The sequence below is a fragment of the Tinamus guttatus genome, unplaced genomic scaffold (genome assembly GCF_059628265.1).
Source record: "Tinamus guttatus ecotype Peru unplaced genomic scaffold, ASM5962826v1 Tinamus_guttatus_pri_ptg000077l, whole genome shotgun sequence".
Classification (NCBI taxonomy): domain Eukaryota; kingdom Metazoa; phylum Chordata; class Aves; order Tinamiformes; family Tinamidae; genus Tinamus; species Tinamus guttatus.
The window spans coordinates 724,885-749,627 of record NW_028288611.1 but is presented as its reverse complement, the minus strand read 5'-3'; the positions used below and the strand labels follow the sequence as shown (position 1 = coordinate 749,627).

The 24,743-nt window shown below is 37.3% G+C and overlaps 1 protein-coding gene across 1 annotated transcript in view; it reads right to left on the bottom strand.

Annotated features, from left to right (window-relative positions):
• LOC104570341 (NADH dehydrogenase [ubiquinone] iron-sulfur protein 4, mitochondrial) overlaps positions 1–18,507 on the bottom strand; it is a 39,995-nt gene extending 21,488 nt beyond the window's left edge. Inside the window, exons 1-2 of the mRNA XM_088519942.1 lie at positions 18,302–18,507; positions 3,829–3,907 (exon numbers count right to left, since the gene is read on the bottom strand). Of these exons, the coding sequence (XP_088376068.1) occupies positions 3,829–3,907; positions 18,302–18,507 (285 nt within the window). The remainder of the gene's footprint in view (positions 1–3,828; positions 3,908–18,301) is intronic.
• Positions 18,508–24,743: the final 6,236 nt, after the last annotated feature.

The following is a 24,743-nucleotide window of genomic DNA, read 5'->3' as shown; positions in this document are numbered from 1 at the left end:
ACAGACATTAACTACCATCTATGGACAGGCAAGATGAAGCTGCTAAAACTCTTGATACAGATTTCTCAATATTCGATAATCCCAATTTCTCAATAGTCATCAATCGGTTTTGGCCTAGGCTGCACTTAATGCTACTCTTGAACTCTGTCTGAAAAGTATGAATTGCTTGCCTTCAAAAATCAGAACCTCTTTCAAAAAAGAAGTTTAGATTTATGTGCTAAATTCTATGTATACTTCAGCATACTAGAGTTATGTTTAATGACAGATACATAGGAGCTTGTCTAGAGCAAGAAGGCAACTAGCCCACTACTGAGTTTCAGCACTGAGACTTGGGCACTAGGACTCAAAAACAGTTTAATTGACATTACGCACAAGAGAGAACAATTTCTGAAAAGCAGCTGAAATGTCAAAGCATTACTGCAGCTAGCCTGCCATTCTTGTAATACCTTCTCCTATTCAAATACTCTTGCAATATTCGTATCATTTAACCACCATAAAAAGTCCTCTAATAGCAAAAATTTGGGCGTAATCTGGCACAAAACCTTCCCAACAGCAGACTGCAATTTTCAAGAAACTATCTAGCCTGTAGAAACTCAGGGCAGGACACTGCAAATCAACATTACTTGCACAGACTGGAAAGCCTGCTTAAAGCACACATGCTGAACACTACTTTTTGCTAAAATGGGCAGAACAGATATGCTGTATTTATAACAGTTGAAACAAGTCATAGTAATTTAAAATAGCTCCAATTCCCATTTTAGGCAAAACATCCAAAACCTTTTATAATGTTGATGGAAACAACGTTATTCCATCCTTGCAAACAGTTAAATCATTTGGAACATTACCTGAGGGAGATTGGCTGCCGACAGCCTTTGTCCTCTATAGCACAAATTTCCTAATGCAGTCTTGAGAGACTACTTTTCACCCAGCTATTTGCCCAGACTCTTAGAATATGACCTAATTGGTGACCAGAGATTCAAGATATGATGCAAGAACTATATTTTTGTTTAGCTTTGGTCATTTTCTATGGTTTTTTTTTTTGGATTTAACTGTTGTTTATTTTTATTAAAATTCACAGAAAATGACCAATAGTTGGGACAAAACATCATTTCTTGGGTGTGTTCTATACAAGCAAGCTGAACATTCTAACTCCTTCTACATGTAAGAGTTCCACTTTTTTTTCTAATATAGAAAACAGTAATTTAGATCACAATTAACGTGATCTAAATTTTACCCCATTCTATTTTGTTTGTGTTTCCTAATATAAGGAATATTCTAGACTTCATAGGGTCAAAAAGTAAGTTGTATCATATATGTAAACATATAGGATTACAAGGCCTATAACAGTAGCTAGATGAACTCCATGACAAAATGTAATTAAAAATCTTTAATAACCACAGTGTTAATCTATTAAACTTGTAAATATCAACTCACAAAAGAGTTCAGTTTCAAAATAAAAGTACAAAAAGAACAGAACAAACAATCCCATTTTTAGACTGCCAGTAAAGTCATGTCAGGCTTAAAAAATAATAATAAAGAAATATAAAATAGACAAACAACAAATCTACCAAAATATTATTTTTTAATTAAAACATGGAGTTCTGGAATACACTTTAATTATAACTTGTATAGAAATAATAGTTATATTGTGTTTAGCAACATTATTTAAAAAAAAAGAAATTCAAGTAATATTTTTTAATGTGTTAGAATTAATCCTTATTAGAAAGAAATACATTCCAGCAACTTAAAATAGGATAATACAATAATCTACTTTTCCATAAGGCTTAACAGGTGTCTACAGAACTTGTGATAATTCTGAAAAATGTCAAAAATCACTTCAAAACTTTTCTTGAAGATTTTCCTTGATAATAGGATATGTGTTTTGCCCAATAAATAAAACATCAATTATTTTTTATATGTATATTTATTCAAATCTGTATGTGAAACTTAAAAGATGAGAATAATCATTTAGCATCTTGCTTCAAACCCTACAAGAATCTAAGAGAAAAAGAGGAAAGAGCACAACACTGCAGGAAAATACTATTCAATTTGACATTTATCTCAATACTCAAAAGAAATGAGCAGAAAATGATCACTTAATTTGTATTTATCAAAAGTTAACAAGTGAACAGTAGAATTAAATGAAATGATTCAATGTATGCTAGTATCAGATCTCAAAAAAAAAGTGTCTATGAACTCTCTGATTTCACCAGAATACACAATGTCATCAAAAATAACCATTTCATTCACTACTCATTTATACCAACACCGAGAGAAGAGTTATAGTTCAAATTAGTATCTTTTTAACTCAACTATAAATTTAAATTCTCATTGTTAGAGTAATATAAATCCATAATTTAGAATAATATGCATTTAAATACAGAAGACAGAGGATTTATTTTGTGAGTCTTTTTTCACACTGTAGCCTCTACATATCCACATATCCATTGCCTGAGGTCACCACAGGGAAGTGTGATGCTGTAAAGTAAGGCATTATAAAATGCTATTTAGATTTTTTTTTTTTAATATTAAAGAACAATAGTACAACAACCAAATGCTATTCATAATATGTTTAGGGAAATGCAGGTCAATTGACTTGGTGAATTTTATTTACATAGTGAATCATGACTTTTTGTTCATTAAATAAAATTTCCTGAAATCCGAGATTTGCAATTAGATTTGCAGGATACTGTATTTTAACATACATGATTATTAAAAATTTCCCCTGCTTTTTAAACCTAGAATTGTCATGACATTTTAAATTCAGAAAAAAAATATACTAAAGCATCATACTAAGTTTACAGTGGAAATGACTGTACTAACGTAGAAGAAATTAATTATTGATATATGAGTGTTATAAAACATAAAATATAGAAGCCTTAAGGAGTTTTCAAACCAAGTACAATTTCTTCAGTTCCCTGTTAAACTTCAGGTGTCTCAACCTGCAGTTACCATTACAAATGTTCAACTTTATATATATATATATATATATATATATATACACATACACACACACATACACACACACACACACACACCCAGCATTTCCTTTGGTTCCCACGTTATCAGAGCTTCGGAGATACAAAAAAGAAGTGTACACAGTAAGAAGGAGCTGCTACATATGATGGGAATTTGTTTTTTCCTGGAGATTCAAAAGTGACCTGAACACCAACGAAAAGCCTCCTTCTGCTGTGACGCATTCCCTCTAGAAGTCTTACAAAAATTATGCTATTGAATAATGTAAATATAAGTGTCAGGTTGCATCTAGAGTAACAGACCACACATTATGGAAGAACTTACAAGAAAAGATTGGCAAATTTTTGATCTGCTACTGATTAGCAGAAGAATGTTATGCATTTGTTCCTAGTTTTAATCTAACCTTCATGCATATTCAAAAGCTGGAGTGTATGTACATAGTAACAATAAGCTTGCAAGCTTCTTTACACACTTTCTTTAGTAATATGGGTCTTAATGAAGAGAATTTCAGGAAGTTGGCAACTTCTGTATCATTCTACTACACAGAAAATACCTAGATCTCAAAAGAGCAAATTTGTTATAAATCAGAGTTCATATTGGTCCTTGACCACAATATAATAATAAACAAGGTACTCATCATTTTGCATTGTGTAATACTTGGAATGCCATATTTCCTTCACATACTTATGTTTTACTAATGTTCCCCTTGTAAAATGCATGAAGGATTTTTGCTTTGTAATTCATATTTATACCATCTTTCCTAGAAGAGCACGTAATACCATACTGAATGCCTATTGTGCAGAAACAACCCTGCAGGCTGTACCATGGCAGTACGCAGGAGAAAACCCTTACCAATTTTTCATCAACTGTGATGAGTTGCGTGTCTCGAGTTCGGTTCTGTGCCAGCCGCCATATGGAAGTGCTCAGTGACCTGCAGAGCAAGACTTGAAGATAAAAAATGATTAATGCAATGAGAAAATAGAGGCAGACAAATCTTACATAAACAAATTACTTTAACAATATCTGTCTTGGAAAAAAAAATGAAGAGGGAGAGATGAGGGCACAAAAATCCTTTTTCTCTCCAATTAGTTCTGTCTGCTGAGTTTTTGGCAGACTCCTACTTAGCAGTTCACAACAGGCTGCACTTTATGTCAGCCTACAGGCTCTCTGTCACAGAGACTGCCAGTGGCAAGGACTGTATTGCTCTATATGAATGTACAGTAGCTGGTTTGTCACAAACAGACAGAAAAATATGAGGCTGCTGCAAGCACTCTGAAACTCTGATCCTCAAAATGATGCTATCAGAAGAAAAAAATCCTAAGTCTGTTTGTAATGACAGACAATTACCAAATTACAAAGGGAAAAAAACCCTAAATTGATAATTCACAGTTTTTTGTCTTTGAATGGGAAAATCTCAATTACTTTGCTTCATTTCTCTATTGGTATGGATCAGCTTATTTAGCTTCCAAGAAATACGATTCATCTTTTATCACAATTACTAAACCTGTAAGTTACAGATGGAAACAAGGAACCTGATCCCACATCACTGGATTGAAGAAAAAAAAAAAAAAACGCCATTAATTTTCAATAAGCCACTGATGTCAGGACTGGACCTTTTGAGCACAAATCGTCTTTGACAAAATAACTCAACAAGTGAAACAAGCCAAACACCACAACTCTCTAGTGTGCTTCATGTTTAATTAAGGTCATTTTAAACAAATGAGGCACAAAAGCACAAGAATATACAAATCAAATAGTAAAAAGGACTAAACCAGTTTCAGTTGTTCTTCAGAAGATACACCTAACTTGGGAAGTCAGGCTTCCATGTACAGATGCAAATTAACTTTAAGATTTGTATACAGGGTCCTTAAAACTGTCCTGCTAGTAATTTAACCCTATTAGTAACAGCTATCTAAATTCTGAAGAAACCAGTCATGTTATAAAAGCGCCTTCAAAACCCCACAGTTCCTAATGACCTATAAGTGTTAAATCATCAGTAATTTTAAAGGTGTATCAGGACCAGATAACATGCACACAGTCATTAAAAATCTATAAAATTAAAACTGTGCATTTTCAGTAGCATTCTTTTAGGCCATGAAAAGATAGAAAATGCTATGAGGAGACAACCCATGCAGCACATTCATCTACTCATGTCTTCTAATGTTCAGGTCCTGCTCCAATCTTTGTTGATTCTGGTGAGAATGCATTTGAAAATATGAGCTTTGAAATAAAATTACTCATAATACTAACTAATAACAAAATAGCTGTACTGCATTTAATATGTTAACTCAGTGAACACTAACTTTTCAGAAAAAACTGTGAAGCAATTTGAAATTAGCGATTATAAAGCAAATCACATGAATCTTTTAAAACTAAAGTGGAATACAGGTCAGTAATATGTCAAATGCAGATTTCCACAAATTTATACTCCTAACACCAGTCACATTCGGCCACATTACATTTGATCTGCCATTAGCAGCAACAACAAAAAAACTCTGCATTGTGAAAAAAGAACTCAAAAAGCACAAAGTTTATAAAATTACCCAATTTTGTGGCACAGACACATCTAATTCCTATTTGAACTGACAGGATTTGTCTGTAAGGATCCTTAGAAGAAAAAGATCAAATTTTCAGAGAAGCCAGGGAGCAAAAGAATTTCACAAACATACGCATATCGAGTACTCTGTGAGCACAAAAATCTCAACTATCATGGCAATTACATGTCAGTCCTAGACTACTGCTAGCGCAAAGCTGTCATTTTACATTTGTCCATAAAAGCAAACACTTAGTAAAAATATGATGGACTGATATCGCAATATACTCTAAAGGAATGGCTTCTAGCTGGTCCTTCTTCAAAAGCACACCCAAGAAGAAGTTACCCTAAAAGTGTCTTATAGGGCACCACAACACTTGAGTTCCAAAGACAAGTAACTTAAGCCATACAATTTTCAACCTTAATCAAGAAAAAATGTTTTATAAGGAAATGAGTTCCAACTCCATCCCCATGTCCTTCCCAGTATTTTAGCATCCGAGCAGTATTCTGCAGTTATTCTAGACATTCACAAAATGTTCTGCTCACTTTACTACTTTATCTGTGGTCAAAGCATCATATTGGGTTATGCAATCAAGTTGTTCCTGTCTGGGTAGAAAGCAATCTAAGATTTGAATCAAGAAGCTCTCTGAACTTTCCTCTGTAGCAAAGGCTGCTGAATATGTAAAGGGGTGAATGTTAGAATGAATCTGAGTAATTATGCCGATCAAAATCGTACTTTTTTCTTGTAATATAAAAAGAGCAAAATTTAGCATATTTGAGTTGAGAGGAGGGTAATTTGGAAAGCTATTAATCGGTTTTGAAAAGTAAACTGCCACAGCCTTCTAAAATGATTTCCACTCAGCATTACTCAGTTTTACTCGTGTGACTGTTCAGTTGAAAATTCTGTCTTTGCAGAAAACAAAGTCAAGAAGATCTCATGCTACTATAGTTAACATTTTGTTACAGTTAGAACACCAAATCACAGTAAAGGTTGGCAGAACCACTCTCTGACCAATTTTTTGCACAGGGCAACTCTGTCAACAGGGGTAAACTGCATGACAGAAATTATGGATTTCTGTTTATTAACTTACATCAGTGTCTGTTCCTCTTCATCATTTTTCAATTTTGTTTTCTTGTAGTATACAATTTTGAAAAGGACTCTCACTGGAATTTGCCATCTTGTATGGATTCCTCAATGGCTTCTCCCCATTCCTAACATTACTATGAGCTAGAAAGAAAGTTATTAAGAAAAATATATTCTATTTGAAAATTGTTGGAAAACAGACATTTAGAATAGACTAGGAATCTGAAATGTACATCCCATTGTGGAAGAATTGTTTGAAAGCAGGAACTGAGAGGAAAACTAGGGCCTAACAGAAGTTTTGGCATTACAGAAACTTGCTTGGGGTGATACACAGTTGCCACTTCCAGGATGGCTGGTACGCACGGACTCTGCTCCTCCATGGTTCCCTGGGCAGCACAATCTGCCCTCCTTGCAGCTGCAAAGGGGAGTAACGGAGGCTGGAGCAGAGTGAAGACACCGCGGCCAAACTCTGTTGCACTTCCTGTGCTGGGCCGCTGATAAACTGCACAGTGGCTGTCTAATGGGAGATATACGATAACATGTCTGGTGCTGAGCCAGCAAGGGTGGCAAATCACTCCTTTTGGATGAACTTTGCTTGAACTTTGCTCATTATAATGTGAAAACCACAACTCCATCCCAAAAGTTACCCGCCTCCGAGGTACGACCACCCCTCACTGAGCATGCGCTCTAGATTTTCCATTGACTGTACCTTTAAATGAAAGCGAGAAACTTTTTCACCAATCAATAACAATATTAAGTATGACTCTAGTCACTCAAGCTCCACCTGAATGTAAAGAAAAGTATAAAAGGTGAACGCAGGAGGAAAAGGTGGGGGGAAGAAACCATTGTAATTCCTGGGTCAGTTGACAGGCTGAGCCCCCTTCCCTCCCCTCAGGTCGGGGCACGCCGCCTGAGGAGACTGGAGACTGAGAGCCCTCTCCCATCTTCTGGGGTGAGGGATGATTGCACATTTGTACATCAGAGCTAGCTAAAAACCCCATGCTCTAGTAGAGAATTTCCTGTACTGACATCCGAAATCTGCTTTGTAAATGTTGCATTTGAATAAATCATACTGTTTGTGAACTCGGCTACTTGTTTGGGGGGAGGCGATTGGACCTACAGTTGACGGACTGTTCGTGAATCTGATACTGATTTGATACCTCCTTCCCCCCACCACCACCACTATGGCTTTCAACTGCAACATTTCACACCCATACTCCCTGACCCTTGGTGGCTCTTGATTGCATCAGATGTACTTGCAGAAGTATTGAATATTCTTTTTTTACAGTTCCATCCTCACAGCTCCCCTCCTTTCCTCTACTACCAGCCTCTAGAAAAGCAATCTATTTTCCTCCTTTATCTGGAAGCATTATGCCCCTTTATGAAGCATTACAGCTTCACTTTTTACCATTTTACCTTTTCCTGAATGCTTGTCCATTTTTTTTTTTCCTGACCAAACACCCTGGACTGAGGTCTTGAGAGCAAAAATTTACATTTCTTACCCTGTTCTTACCTCCAATTTGAAATCATTGCACTACAAAAATACTTTAAATAATGATAAATAGATGAGGAATATAATTCTGAAGTGCCGAAACTATACAGAATTTTTTAGACTTAACAGTTAAAAGTAATGTCCTTAAATCTTCTAGGTTCGTTGATCTACCATTTAAAATACAGATCAAATCACCTTCCCAATTACCATCTAATATGCAAAAAACAATGGGACTCCAAGCTGACCAAAGCTTTCTCATGGCTTTGCGATGTTTTTTTTTCATACAAACAAGTTTTTAAATGCAAACCACAGGTTTTATTAGAATCATCAGCCTTTTAAAACAAACAAAAAATGAATTGTATTAAAGTAAAATAAGTTTTATAAAAAAAAAATCACCCCTGCCCATTACAGTCTTGCAAGCAGGTCCTTTCCCAAAAGCTTAGTTTGAGGCTAATCAACTCTGTGGCTTCTTGGGCTGTAGCAAAACCTTGCACAAACCTCCATCTAAATTATTTCTCTTTCTGCAATCAAGGAGGTCAGGCTATGTGGCTGACTAAGACACCAGCCTTAAAACAGCAGAAACTCAGGTAGTTAAGTTTTCCTCCTGCTGAAGCCTGTCTTTCTGTGCCTCTTCCTTTAGATATACCTAGCATTACACTCCCTTCTCCCCCAATATACTCCTGTTAAAGGATCACAACTTTCCTTTGTTTGCTCTTTGTACATTAGAAATAAGGAGGTATCGTGTTCCTGCAAACATGGCTACCAGCACAATCGTCTAGCAGCTCCTCCTGCTACAAATGGAGACCACCACTCAAAGCGATCAATATGTTGTTTGGTTTGTAATCATAAAAGAGGTACTTTCCCCTCCGCTCCCTTCCAACATTGCATTGAACACTGCAAATGCTTTAAATTTGATCTATAGATTCCAGTATAATCATTTTATATTGTCACTATCTAATGATCTCACTTATCACTTAATTATAATCATTCGAACAGTTCACTCAAAATGTAATTTTGTATAATACAATTTCATCTTTAACATCAACCTAATTATGGTTCAGCTTTGTTATGAACTTTGCTTTAATATCTACTCTGCATCTAGATATTTTTATTACATCTTTGGACTTCAGTCTTAGAAATTTAAAAAGGGTTAAGTCACTTCTTCCATAGTATACATTGCTCAAGAAAGACATGGTAAGAACTGAACTTTACATCCAGACTGGGTTATGGCAACAATTTGTTGTTTTAGAGTCTCACAGTAAACTTATATTTCTTTTCTAATGAATAGCAAGACACGAATGGAAACTCACCAAAGTGTACACTATGTGTTCTTCTTGTAAAATATTTATAATTAAAATATCAATACATTAGTTCAGTAAGGATGAATGAATGGTGACTGTTGCACTACCCAGTGTGAATTTGTGAAGCTTGTGAAGCTTTTGTGTATTTTGGAAAAAATAAATCCTTAGATCAGACGTGTCTTCCTCTGGAAAAGAAATACTCCCTTTTCCACAGTTGTTGTTCTTAGCATAGTCACAAAGAGCTTCTGCATCTCTGCTAAAGAAAGGGAGAGGTCCATTAAGAAGCCATTTGAAATTCTCAATTCCCAGCTACACCACCTAGACTATTTTCAGTTCTCCTGACAATCTTATCCCCATGCTAAGGGAATAGCAGAGTTCCCCATTTCCAGGGACCTTCTTGTGTGTCTCCTCTTTTTACAGTAACTGTAGATGCCTCAGCTCTGGGGACCCCATTAAGCAGTTCTACTGAACAGGAGAAATCAGTCAAAACCAGATAGCAAGTCTTTTGTGATATCGGGATGCAGACTTCAGCATGCAATTCAATTATTAAATTTGAAAAGTATTAACAACAATTTTTACAAATATATTAGAAAATTAAGACATTAAAGACATAAATATTTATCTTGACAGTTTTGGATGTCTGTATTCGATTTTGAAAACCTCAAACACAGTTCTTAAATTTATGCTAAATAAGCTATGATTACTCCTATTTGCTTTTGTTTATCTATCCATGTGAACAGAAAAAGTAACTGAAGCCATTCCAAAAGAAACAACTGAAAGAACCTGTGGAAATCTTCCTGAAACCAAATGGAAGGGGAAAAGCAGCCATGTTTGGAAGGCATGAATTTGCTTCCATGAAGAACAACCTTGCTACTGGCACATTGCACAGTGCTCAGACGCAAGAGCTTGTATTTACGTGATCTAATCTAGTAGTTAAGATTGAACTCTGAAGAGAGAGAGGAAAAAAAAAAAAAAACTACTAAACCTCTATATGCAACGCATCCAACTGTTTGATCTATTAGCACCCCCTTTTGGTCAACTGTTGGAGATATGTTAAAGAAAATCAGTTATCACCGCACCAGTAATCAGATCGCAACAGAGAGGCGCAAAAGGGTCTTAAAGAAAACCTTGTGGAACACAAAGGAAACCTCATGGAACATAAGTCTACATGAAGCTTTAGGTATATTGATCCTGAACGACCATAGCACCAATACGTGTACACATACATATATGCAGAATTCAGTACTGAACTCTCTGGTATATAGTACATATCCTCTGGTATAATAATTCCTGGAAAAACATTTTTTTCTTTTAATATTATGGCTTTTAACAGGAATACTTCATAGTATATGGCCACCATAAACACTGCAATTCCAAAAAAAAAAAAAAAGGAAGAACATGGAAAAAAATGTCAGCTCAGAACTTCTTTAACATCCAACCTAGACAAATGCTGCAATTAGGTTGACTAAAAACAAATTAATATAATGTTCTTTCAGCTAAAATAAAAACATTAATGATTGTCTGCTCTGTCATATTAGATATGGCAAAGATCATGGTATTCAGCTCCAATATAATGCATTTTTTAATACAGAAAGCTTCTAAAGTTGAGGTTTTTGGAAATGATCTTAAAGTGGCATAATACTTCCTTGGTAGTAGATTTACTATTGTAAAACTGTAATTAAAATGACCATGACTTATCAGAATCACGGACATATTGCTTTTACCAGATTATAATTCCAATTCCTACATCATCCCAACATAAACAAAACATGCAAGTTTATAATGCCAAAAAGCGTTTGTGGAGACCATGCAGCACCACGTATTTCTATTTTGTGGTATGAACTGCCTGAATAACTTTGGGGTTTGGAGGAGAGGCAAGTTCTCCATTTATAAATAGCTACATTCTCAGACAACACTGACACATCATAATTTTTCCTTTGCCTGAAAAATGATGCTAAATGATAAAACACATTAAATAATTATTCTGAATGGATGAAAGGAATACTGACCCATTTAATCTATACCATTGAAATTTCCATATTCAGTGAGAGGAAAAAAAAAGATTAAAATTGAAATAGAAACATTATATAAACACTGCTTCTGCCTGCCAAAACACTCATACATTTATTTATATATATATATATATTTTTTTTTTTCAGGTGTGGATTTGGAGAGAGGGGCAGAGACTTCCTGTGCTTTTCTGTTAGCATGGCTGCATCAAGAAATTGAGCACTAGTCATCTAAATGTACTGAACAAACAAGAAAACTTTTAGCATTTGACTTGTGGGGTGTAACTTACCATCAGTTTTCAAAGCCAAATGTTACGTTCATCTGTCTTTGGAATTCAACACATATAATATTTTAAGTACTATATATTTTTTTAAGTAGCAAACAGTCAAATTTTACTTCTTTTGGGTTGTACTTTAATTACCTAGAGAAATGCTGGTGGCATGTCTGCAGAAGGCCAGCTGAACGGTAGTACCACGCAAGCAGTCTCAAGTGCTCACCCTGCACAACCACGCTGGGACTGGAGCAGGAGAGCCCCTGCCATGCTAAGAAGGGCCCTAGTTAAGCCCTGAAGACAAAAGCCAGCTCTATGCTGAGACACAGCTCGGTTTGTGCCGCCTACCACCCGTCGCCCTCATGAAAGTCGCTTGCCAGGGCCAGAAGCAGCCTAACTCCTTGCGCCAGGCCTTCACTTCTAACTCAAAGAGGGCCCGTTTAAACTGCACTCTAGCAGCGAATTCAGCTGACACCACCTGAAACACTCTGCTTTATAGGAGAACTAATTAGATGGGCGCCTGCCCACTCCAAGCCAATGGAAACAGCCCGAGTTGAGGAACTCCCTGGGCAAGACCCCACAGAGCTAGTGCAGGTTCATTCCAGCCTCTGGGCAAAGGAGCGTTCCACCTCCAGAACCAGCTCTGCGCAAAGGTTTTGTTGTAGGGGCAATAGGACTCATTACGTAAGGACATTTGGTGTATTAATGTCTTCAGCAGCAGCGGAATCTATAGTCTATGATCTCAGATCACAGCCCTAGGATGCCAGATTCCCTGTGGACCAAAGGGAAGCTCTTGGAGGCAAGACAGCTGGAAGGCAAATAATACAAAAGAGAAGCTGACAAGGCTGCATCAACTATCAAGTGAGTTTCACATTATCTAGCTAGAAACCCTAATAAAACAAAAAGCAATTTTAAATCATGTACCTTTTAAAGAAATACTCATCTTTAAGAGAAGGCCAAAGGGATAATTAGCTCATACAATACAGATTTACTTTTGGCTTGAAACAAGTGGCTGACTGCAATTTAAATGACCTATTATCAGTGTTTCTAACTGCAGTCTTACAAAAATCACAATACCAAACCTTTAAAAGCTATTCTACATGCAAGTGCAAGCAACAATTATACATAAGCAGCTCATGAAAAAAAAATCTTCTTTGAAGTATAATATATGTTATATATACATATTGTTTCCATTATAAACATGCTGTTTCCATTTTCAGCTATTTTATCCCTGTAAAATCACATAACATTACTGGAGAAGTCACCTTTAGAAACAAAAATGACTTTATCAGCTACCATGTTCTCTTGCACTCTTATTTATGCATTGCCCCTCTCCTCTTCCCTAGCACTCTTCTTTCCCCTTTATAGTCTTCCTCCACACTCCTACTGTCTGAGCAGCTGTAAGTTCTCTGAAAGGAGACTACTAAGTTTGCAGTTGCTCACTCCTTTCTAAAGTGGAACAAACCCTACAGGCAAAACTACTGTTTAAGACACAAAACTTCTTCCTGAATTTCATTTCAGACAACATTCATATTATTTCCTCTTTCTCTTGTTAAGCACAATCAATAATGACATACAACAGAATGGAACTGCTGCAAAGTTTCCCTTCAGATAACTTATGCAGAACATACAAATACTCTCTGATTATATGACAGACTAGTCAAAACTATGGCATGAAGATAAACTCTATTTTTTTTCTTAATTTGAAAAGATGGTGGTTCTACTGAAAGTAGCAAGCCTCTTGCCTATGGTTGGATCTTTGAATAGCTAAAACATCTCTAATTTTGTAATCAAAGGTATTTCCGAACATTAGTAAGTTGTCTCAACTGTTTTTTATACAGAGGAAGCAAATTAGCAACTCCACTAAAACCCCAAATAATTCAAGCTATTGAAATAAGTCGAAATGAGGAAAAAATAATTTATTCTGTGCAATAAAATTTTGGTTTTGGATATTAATACAAATGACATGACAAACATGATGGGACATTATTTAGACTGATAGCAAATGACAATAAAGAAAAGTACATGTATGTTGAATATAATCTACTAAAATCAAGGTCTTCAATTATTTTACATAGAATACATCAAACCTGATTTTGAAAACAACTAACTGAAGCTGTTCATAAAATCTTCCATGTTAACATACAAGAATAAGCAGCAGCAAGAAGTGTTTGCCCACACACATTCTGGAGCTCCCCACAGTCTGGCTAGTTTAGTCCAAAGTTAATTTACTTCCTCAACATCACACACAGGGCAAGGGGAGACTAAGACAAACATAAATTACTGCAGCTAGAAAGTGGCTTGTTAACAAAACAGTACCTAAATATACTGCAATACTGTCAAGGAGGAACAACTGCATGTTGAAACTCGAAGTACACAGTTCATTTCTTAGAAAAAAATGCCCACCAGCTTTGTAACAAAACATCACTTCCTATTTTATAACTTTGATTGTATTATTATAAGATGATGTTAACTATTCGCTTGCCTTCTGCCAGTCTAACAGCATCTCTTGATAGAAACAATAAACAAAGTGATTTCTAGATCATTCAGTCACATATTTTATAACACACTAAATCCTAACTTCTTTCAAGAAAGCAAAATTTTTAAGAGTATATTGAAATTCACTGAATTATTCTCATGATAATGAAACATACACATGAAAAAAAGAACATAAAGGCTAAGGGATTACACAAAACTACTGAAACCATTAGTATAAATGAGTTTAAAAACTATGAACCAGTTCAAGCTTCCCTGCTAACTACCTAAGCTCCTCAGCATTCCAATACAAATAATTTTACTTTCTTAAAACAGTCAAAAGGAAAATCAATAGCTGCTAGGGAGAGGGATATCTTTCTTTTCCAATTTTTCTCTGAACGCTACAAGTTTAATTTCAGGTTTTATTGTAGAAAAATTAAAAAAAAAAGGTGCAAACAGACCTGGTTCTATTTTAAAGAACCATGAACACACAGTTTGTGATGCAGAAAAATATCTGTACTTAAAGATCTTCATGCTAGATCAGCACAAAGCATACTATAAAAGACTATATGCTACTCCCAAACAGACGTAAGCATCAACCTTGGTTTTGTATCTCCGAAAATCTACCTTATGCATAACATTTTCAAATATTCTTAAAGTTCACAGATCCATAAAAAAACTACATATTTATGGAAGATTAGAAATTACTGCACTAAACAGATGATTTGTTCATAGGGTAAGTTATACAAAGACATCGGCAAATAAATAAATACATAAATAAAATTGAAAATGTGGTCAAAATTTTGAGACTGACTAAATTGATTTCAAAAAGTGCTTCTATCCTTACCATTCATTGCTTAGCATACCAATAGGTGAGATTTCTCCCATTACACGGTGGTATATTAATACATTAGTCTAATAACTCCTACTGATTATTAGATCTGCACTTATTGCGCAAGTGAAAGGCCACAGATGCACGCTATCGAGATACACGGCATTAATTACACTTTGAGATTGCTTGTACAAGCCATATAAATACATTTATTTCAAGCTTAAATGTACAACATATTTGGTATTAGGAAATACTGAAACAAAAGAAGTGTAATTTTCAAATGTAACTAAGGGAAGAGACTATGTCTTTTTGGTTTTGAATATGACTGCCGGTGAACTTCAGTTCTACCTTTAAAAAAAAACCAAACAAACAAACAAACAAAAAAACCAACAACACACCAACACACCACTGTTCTTTACGCTTTCAGATCAGCAGATTTAGAAGATAGTATTATTGCATGCTGGAATAACCTTTAAAAAAAAAAAAAAAAAAAAAAAAAAAAAGGTATGCCACACTAGGTAAGTGGCCAACAGTTGTCAAATCAAAACTATTAGCTGCCACAGGCTAGTGAGGAAACTACCAGTGAGAGAAGTGAGCACATAACTTTATTAATAAAGTTATCTTTGAATGCAACCATACCTTAAATATCTTTGTGCTTTGCTTCATTAAACCTTCCCTAGCTAAAAATGCTGTCTGTCATCCTCCCCATTTCGGTATTTTAGGTTTCTAATTCCAAAAGGGAAGGAAATGGATGCAATTAAAATAAGTCGCTCCAAGTTACATGCTCAACAATGAACAGCAATTTAGGAAGTCTCATCAGGAACATTTTTCTGTCATCACCTCCTGCTCTGCCTATTTACTTGCCTGTAATTACATTGGACAGACAGACATTTACAGAGCAACATGTCTCTCCCTCTCCCCCTTCTCAAACTTTGGCTGTTCCAACCTTTTTTTCCTTCTGGTCCTCTTATTTTCACTCCTCCTCCCTGCCCTCTTCCTCATCTAGAAACTACCTGAGCTTTAAGAAACATTATGAAAATCACAAAGTGCAAGAATGATCTTGATCTTAGCTCATTAGAAAACAGACGTTGTGCATTAAAAAATAAAAATACTAAAATGTATGTTACAGGGTATTTTTTATTTTTTCACTTCTCGAATTCTAGATTCTACAAATTTCATCAGGAATCAATTTTTTTCTCAGCTGAGGCAGAAATCCTTGTTTTGACCAGCAACATTCAAATGCCCCAATGTTTCTTTACACTGAACATCTTCCTTCCAAAGCTGCTTCTTTCCACTCTAAAGCAAACAAGGAACAGTCTTGCATCTTACTGCCCATAAAGCCAAATAGGGAAACCAAAACCAAGGAAATGAAAACACTGTCTTGGTTCACCAGGACACTATGATCTAGTAATAAAGGGGCACATCCATGAACCACACATCAGTCATGACTACACCAGCAAGCTGCTGGCCTCGCTAAGATCTTACAGGTCTGAAATCAGTAGGGATGAATCAGCAATCTGAGATCATGCATAAAGTAGGACTCAAGTTGCCCCACCTCTCCTCCTTGCTCCTTCAGTGCATGCAGAGCTGATGGAGTAAGAGGTTCTTCTTTCATGAGAAAGAAAGACCAGATCATCATTCAAGAGACAAGTGACAATAAAAACATAACCACAGACCACGTTTTCAGTCACAGCGAACCTACAAGATTTGCTAGACCCTCTCTTATCCACACAGTCATTATCTGCACAGCATGGATGGAGTCAAAGAGAATGTTTTAAATGACTTGCACACTGAGATATATGGAATATCTATTTCCCCCAAACTATTGCTTCAGTCTATCTGCAAGTTCAGACAAACTGCTGCCTGGAGCATGTTTTTATGCTTACTCTCATTAACTGTAGGAACTGCAGTGCATTTCATCTCTTCTTCCCCTTGCTATGTCAGTTTGTCTTGCCACATCTTTCACCTTGAAATTGTTCCATAGCTCCATGTCATTCTAGCAATCTTACAACCAGGAAACTCCCTGGAGCTTTACTCTACATTTCAGCTCACAATTGTTCTATTGTGTAGCAGTATAATCTGATTCAACACAGTGCTTTTAAAAGAATTTAAATGTAAAATTCAAGATGAATGTATATTTTAATTTTTCCCCTATAAACAATCAAAATGAAACTATGCACAAACACCATTTACATTGCAAGTGCAACACCATCTTAAAGAATTTTTGCCCCGTCTTATCTTCAAATTTTAATCCAGATTGTGAATTCAGATGCAGTTCTCCACTGGAATTCATTACAATGAAGTTCAATGTTGCAGATTTTTACAGAAACACAGAAGAGTTAGGGATGGAGAAGAACTCTGGAGATCATCTGGTCCAACTTCCCTGCTCCGGCAGTCAGCTAGAGCAGGACTATGTCCTGTCAGGTTTTGACAATGATGGAGACTCCACAACCTCTCTGGATAACTTGCTCAACCACACTCACAGTAAAAAAAGAGTTGTCAACTCTTTGATAACTCCTCAACAATAAAGTTGACAACTCCTGAAGCCTGTCAACTGATGAATAAGATTTAAATGGCATCTCAGGTTTCCTCATTCATCCAAAAACACAGCATAAGTTGAACAACAGGGTTTCTACTACACAAATGTCCAAAATTCTTTAATTTCATAACCTCAGCTGTCCATTTATAATGAACTAGCAAAATATTTGTGATTGCGCTCAAGACTCTTTACAACTGAATTACAAGAAGCAAGCAATGCATTTCAAAGAAACATCATCCATCACTGAAAAGAGACAAGAATAACCCATTATTATGAAGTGTAGGGACTACATGCCCAAATATTAGAACTGCATAAACAAAATACAAAAATATAAATATATTTTGCAGAAGCAGTGTATCCCAACTGTGATATCTCAGAAAACAAAGTATTTTTTCTCCTGACAAGAAGCAAAGGGGGCCTGACAAATGCTTTAGCTTCATGACATGCACAGAAGAGCACAGAACCTCAAGCAGCTGATCCTGGGGAGGAAAAGGGCCAGGACACAGGAGTGGGGACAGGGAGCGGAGCACAGGGACGCTCGCGGTGCTGCTGGAAGGGCTACCACTCTGCTCGGCCTCCTCCCGACGCGCTGCCCGCGGCTGCCGAGCATTACAGGGCTTCCTCGCTCCTGTGGGCGCCTCAAGGACGCCGGGCGCGGTGGGACGACATGCGGGAGGCCCCGTCCCCGCAGCCTGCGCGGCACCCCGGGCGTCCTAGGCCCGAGTCAAGCTCCCCGCACGAGCGACCACCGTGGCGCCCGGGCCGCGCCTGGGGGCCGCCTCCGTTACCTGTCCGCGGAGCCGCAGCCCGCGGCCGCCTCGCTCGCCGCGACCAGGCGCCGCAGAGCCGCTGACATTGAGAGCGCCGCCGCCATGACAGTGCCGCCGCCGCTGCGGAATGGCGGTGTCGCAGGGACAAACCTCCTCCGGGTGGACAGGAAACGCAAAGAGAGCGCAGGGGGCGGGAGGCAGCAGAGGACTAGGACAAAACACATAGTCTTGATATATGCGCGTGGAAGCAGCGGCGGGAGCGGGTTTTAACCTGTTTCTCAGGCTTACCGTGACAAATACGCTCATGGTCTCAGTTCTGTGCCGAGCTGCGGGACTTTGAGGAGTTCCATGTTGGTTTTTAACCAGTCCTGGGGTTATTTGCTACCTTCAAACGGGGAGTGCCGAACAGAGCGCCGGGCTATGGGAGCCCACTCGTGTTTTTAGCACGTTGGGATTGAACAGCAGTGCTAACATGTTCGAAGCCGCGCAGCTGCAAATGAGAAGTAAAGCGCTATTGTGCTCAGTGCCAAAACCCCCAAAGACCTTCAGTTTCTGGGAAAAAGTGCACAGACCGCAGTGTTCCTTACAGCAGGATCTGCCATGCCCTCGGGGACGGGACAGTCACTGCCTTATTAGGGGGGAAAAAAATAAAGTCTGTATTCCTAAAAATGCTCTTTGTTTCTGATATTAAAATCCTTTCACAGTTTGAAAAATGCTAAAGTTTCATCTTAATGATGTCCAAAAGTTTGTTTAAAAGGTTGTGATATTCCTACTAAAGGAGCTACCAGTTTGACTGTTTCAGAGCCAAGCTCAGGCACAAAAACCCTATAGAGGCAAATAAATTCTGCATTTCCCTGCCCCGAACAAAGGATGTTAGAAGAATAATAGTTCCAGTGAAAAGTCAGCCTTTCAACAAGTGTTTTCTGCAGTTATCAAATCAGCAGAACATTAATTTCTGATGCCAGCAAACAAGCAGCAAACTTGTATTATATAATCCTGATAAAATGTCAGACCCAGAGCCAGTATTTCAGAGTGTTTGTATCAAGCAAAGGTTGCAAAACACTTTCTCTTATAAACCCTTCTGTTAGGACTTTCCACTGTCAAAAATATAATATTCTATGCTTTGTTCGCTTCAATTTTTTCTGAATTTCAGGAAAATTAAAGAAATAGATTGTTTTCCCTTTCAAAACATAGTACTACTGCAGAACAGAACTGAAAAATCATTCTGGGCAGCATAATAAAAATACCCACTAAGAACAGTGGTTTGCAAATTTGGTGCCTTAACAGGTTAGGAGTTTTTAAAATTCATTTTCAACTATCGGCAACTATGATCAGAGCCAGATGCTGAAAGCAAGCTTTCCTGTTACAGGAGTAATCTTGTATCTTGATGAATTGCCTGATGTGGGGAGGTGATGCTTTTTATTAAATATAAGTGGAAAGCCCCTCCGAACTTTTGAGCTGAACAGTTTTTCCTGAAGTGTTTTGAGAGAAAGACTTGAAAAGCTTCCATAAAGTTTTTCAGATTTTTTTCTACTGTGTAACTTATCAGACTAATAATGTATACTTTCTTTCACTAAAAAGCATCGACTATGTGAAGATAGACATACTGCCTATATTTCTGCAAGTTTTTTTAGCCTCCTTTTCCAAAGACTTTTTTCCAGGCAGCTTGGATGATGTAAGGTTGTAGGAAGCATTCACACCAATGCAGATCTGCTTCGGCTACCTAAGCTTGTACCTCCTGTGATGCTTCAGCTAGGGGAAATCCTCTGTTTTGTCTCTTAATGTCTGTGCAGAAGCTAGAAGCAGAAGGAGATTTTGGAGATTCTGGAAGGCAAGTGAAGGGTGGCTTAGGGCCTGGCTGTAAAGTGGGATGAGTTGATGAGGTTTCCATCAGTTGCCAGATAACCATAATTCAACTGAAGGCCCTCAGGCTAGATCCAGCTTTCAGGCTTTTTCATATTTCGCATCTTCTTTCCCTGTTGGAGATGGGAAAGGGCAGTTTGGGCAGCATGCAGATGCCTCTTTCACTTCACACGGCTGAACTCCTGGAGCTGCTGCTATTGCCGCTACCTCGGTGCAGGGTGCAGGACGGAGGCAGCAACCGTCTGCTGGAGTTCAGCACCGCCACCTCATTAGCCGAATCCTCAGAAGAGGGTGCCAAAATCCAGAGCTTTGGCTTGGGCAGCTGCAGGGCTGCCTGTCTGGTGCAGGATGGCAGCGCAGAAGCTGCAGTCCGTGCATGTGAGCAGGCCCAGTGCTAATTGCTAGCACAGTGTGGAAGGGTTTTGGCCCTCCCCAATTAGCACTGTCCCGAACAATGTCTGGGAACCAGCACGGGCCTGGGACTGTTCCTAATAAGCAGTGTGGATGAGGCCACAATGGGTTTTGGACTGCTTTTTTGGAGCAGCGGAGGAGAGGGGAAGACATTCAGCTCTACGGATGTGAGCCGTGCCACGTAAGCAGAGCTGCATCAGGGGTACGGAAGGGTCCCTGCACTGTTTATTTACCCCTATAAATGTAACCATAGTGTTTGTTGCTGAAGAAGTATTGTATAATGGTCACAAATGCATGAGAGACTGTTTCAAAAAAAATAACCGTAGCTCTCCAGAGACAGCATGTGTGGCAATTTCAAGTACACAGTTTACCGTGAAATTAATATACACCAACAGTCCCTTGCAGTCTGGTGCCTAAGAAAGGGAGAGAGAGGTTTTTTTTTTCTAGGTTTAAAATTTTTAATAGACTCAGAAACACACCTGTAAAATACTCCTACATAACTTTAAAATGGATACATAATGTTTTATCTAGTTGGCTTAAAATCATGTACATGTATTCACTCACATATTGCACCACCTTTTAAATCATTGTGTCTTAGGTTAAGCTAATCAATTTGTGTGTGTATATACACAGGCTTAGAAAATAAAGTGTTAAAAGCTATATACCAAAAATAATTCAATAAAAGTAGATTTTTGAGGTGACTGCAAAAGATTCATTCTAAGTCCATAGTTTTGTGAACTTTTCATTCATAATTCCGGCTGCAAACTTGTCTTCTGTCACTGATATACTCCGAAACACTGTCCCTCAAGATTGAAACAGTTCATGTGCCAGCACTTATTCTGCTGTACAGTATGCTCACAGCTCCTATTGTCTCACTCTATGAGAAAGCTTATTAGCTTAACTATGCAGAGTTAGAGTCATGTTTTCTCTCCACATATGTGAGTTGCACGCATTGTGAGAATTCAAGAGGAAAATTTAACCTTTTGCTTTTTTTTCTTGTAAGAATAAGATTGTGCAAGCTTTTCTCTATGTCTGAGCAATTCGGTTCTGATACAAATCATTTTTTTGGTCTCGAACTTAACTGCAGTTAGCAATGCTAGCAGAATTCCGCAGATATTCCTTAATGTATCATTATTGTGAATTGTTGCATTTTAGTCTGAATGATCTGTCTCAAAGATCTTTACAGTTTAATGACGCAAAGGACTGATGATGGCTGGTAAAAAGGGGTACAACATACTATCAAACTGATTATACTGGTTATAGCTGCATATTCTCAGTTCCATTTTGCTGTTGGTTGTATTGCTTTTACATATGAAAACTCATTTCAGTGCTTGGTAGCTCTCAGATCCTGACCCCTTTGACACTTGAAAGCATGGAAGTAGCGTAATGTGCAGTGTTATTCACATTAATCAATGTTTATAGGACTGGACCTTAGTTTAAAAACTACTTTTTTTTGTTGTTGGAAAATATATTTTATCTTTTTAAGGGCTCACTTTATAAAGAGTGACTATTTGGCTCCATTTCAGCCAAAATGATTTCTCTTGCTGATGAAATATTAGCTATAGTTCTACTTACATTTACTTTTTCCCAAGTATTTGAAGTGAAATAAAGATGATTTCTCCTAGAAAGTCATTTGTAAAGCTTATTAGGCTGTAAGTATCAGGATAAATTTAATTGAAGATTTTGTCCCAAATGCCAATTTCTGCATTAAAAGTTGAGTGAGCATAAAAACATGATATTTGGGGATTTTAGTGTTTACTTACGTTCTCTATAAGGCAGTCAGGTCAGTAAGGAACATGACAATACTCTTTTTGTCTATTTGATTGTATATGAAATTTAAAGTGCGATTTGAGTTGTCTGGATTTAATTTCCCGCCCCCCTCTTTCATACGGGGGAATGAAACATCTCAGCACATACAGGAGAAAAAAATTAAAACCAGGCAACACCAGCTCCATCGTAACTTTCACATGCAATCCAACAGCCTTGCAGGGAAACTCCCCTTCCTGACTGCACTGCTGCCACTTGCAAACTCCAATTAAAAAAAAAAAAAAAAAAAAAAAAAAAAGATCACTTCTTATACTCACTGCTTTCTGGCTAGACATTGACATGTGAACCAAAATTTTCTCTTTAGCTATTGCCCAGACAGCCACCAAAGAATCCCAGCTGACCCCCTGCCATCAGAGTGAGTGACGGTGGCTGCTGGTGTTGTAGCTCGCTTCCCGCAGGCTGCCACCCTGAGAGATCCCACCATCCACATCGGTGTGAGTGACATTAGCCCACTCGGCTTTGCAAACACTTTTCAGGTCGATCACCACACAGAGATAGAGTCCTTCACACACACCATTGAGGTGAGTGACGTCTTGGCCACTGGGGCTTAAAATACAGATCCTCAGGCTTGCTAAGCTGACGCTGCTGAGAAAACTGCTTTTATCGTTTTACATCAGCAGGGACCTCTTTGTCTTTTCTTGTATTGTTTACTTAGAAGCCAGCCTCCCCCTCCCTGACTCCCACCCCACACAATTATTAACATCTGTAGGATAATTTCTATTTTTTTTTTTTTGGAAACTGGAGGTGAAGCAGACTGTAGTCTTTGAATTTTTATAGCCATCTGCTTTCTCATAATATCTCTCAAAGATTCTGGGTGTGCCTGAGTATTTGTAAGTAAGTGGAAATGTCAGAATAATAAAGAGAGAGCAATTCTTAGAAATTCTGGTCCTTTTAGTAGCCCAGGTCATATACGCCTTGATAGAAAATGCTAATGATAATCATTCTTCCTTCGTAGTTTTTCCTGAGGCCCATGGAGAATTAAGACTTAACAAAATGGCTCTCTCTAGTCTTGACAGAGTATGTCTGGCTCATGCTTGCTATTCCAATTATGCTACCAAAATTAAAAGGATTCTCTCAAGCCAACCATCATAAGGATATATAACTGATGTTTTTGATAAGAGATAGGTGATAGTAAAATTCACATGATGAAATTTAGGTTCTTTGTGAAATAATACATGGGTTTTAAGAAAAAAAATTAAAAAGCCTAAACTGGTTAATGTGAAAGAAAATTGCGAATATAATTACTGAAACACTATGTCAGAGAACTGCATGCAGTGCACTAGAAGTACTGGTTTTGCGAACTCTATTTTCCTTTCATTCAAAATTAAGAAATGTTTCTAAGTGTATAGCTGAAAAGAAGCAATTGCTTTTCAAATAGTCATATTTTAAGGTTTCTATTTCTTTATGAATAAAGCAAACATAGGCAAGCTAAATTAAATGCATTTGAGATTTGGAAAAATAAATTATGTGAAAGATTGCTTAACTGATTGCTAATTTATTTAAAGGATTAGAATAAAACTATATTGCAATTAACATTTTGTTTGTCTCATTTGTGATTTTATTTCCCTTTTCATTTGCTATGCACCATTCGAAGCTCAGTCTCTCACTCATCTGATCCCCGCTTGGAGTCATAAACTAATTCTGCAGTTCGATTTCACAAGAGGTGCTGTTTAGAGTAGTATCATTCTGTTAGGGAGGGCTGAATGTTTTTTAGAAATAGATTAAAATATTCTCTTCTTTTTCAGTCTACCTTTCCTGAATAGCATCAACTATAGATTCCAGATGGTACCAGTTTCATTGAAAGAACAAGCTTTTTAATGGTTTTGAGAGATTAGAAAAGAATTATTAAAGTTATATAATAAAAATTTATTTTGATGAATCAACTAGACTGTCCAATAAGATATATAGGAAAAGAAAATGCTGTAGTGTTATGAGAACTGAAATATAGAACAAAATATGGAAATACAATGCAATACTAGAACAGTCTGTCTCTAGCACGCATCACTGCCAGGTACTACTGAGGAAAATGCAGGGAAAGATGACATTTAGTCTTCCAGGCTGAAGTTCTGATCCTAAGTAATATTCTTAGTGATTAAGATTTTTCCTACTTGTAAATGTTCTTCTTTCAAAGATGCAGTTTTTTTATGAGTTTGACAATATTCTCTCATAGTAAACACCGTAAGCTTGTTCTATGTTGTTTGTTTGTTTTTAATTATTTTCCAAAATTTTGAATTGGCCCCGTCTCATGCAAACAGAACTTAAAGGCTGAGTGAATTCGATCTCGAATTTTTGTGGTTCAGAACCACAAGAGAGATTAAGAATCAGATCCACTGTGCTGCAAAACTTGCAAGAGGTTTTA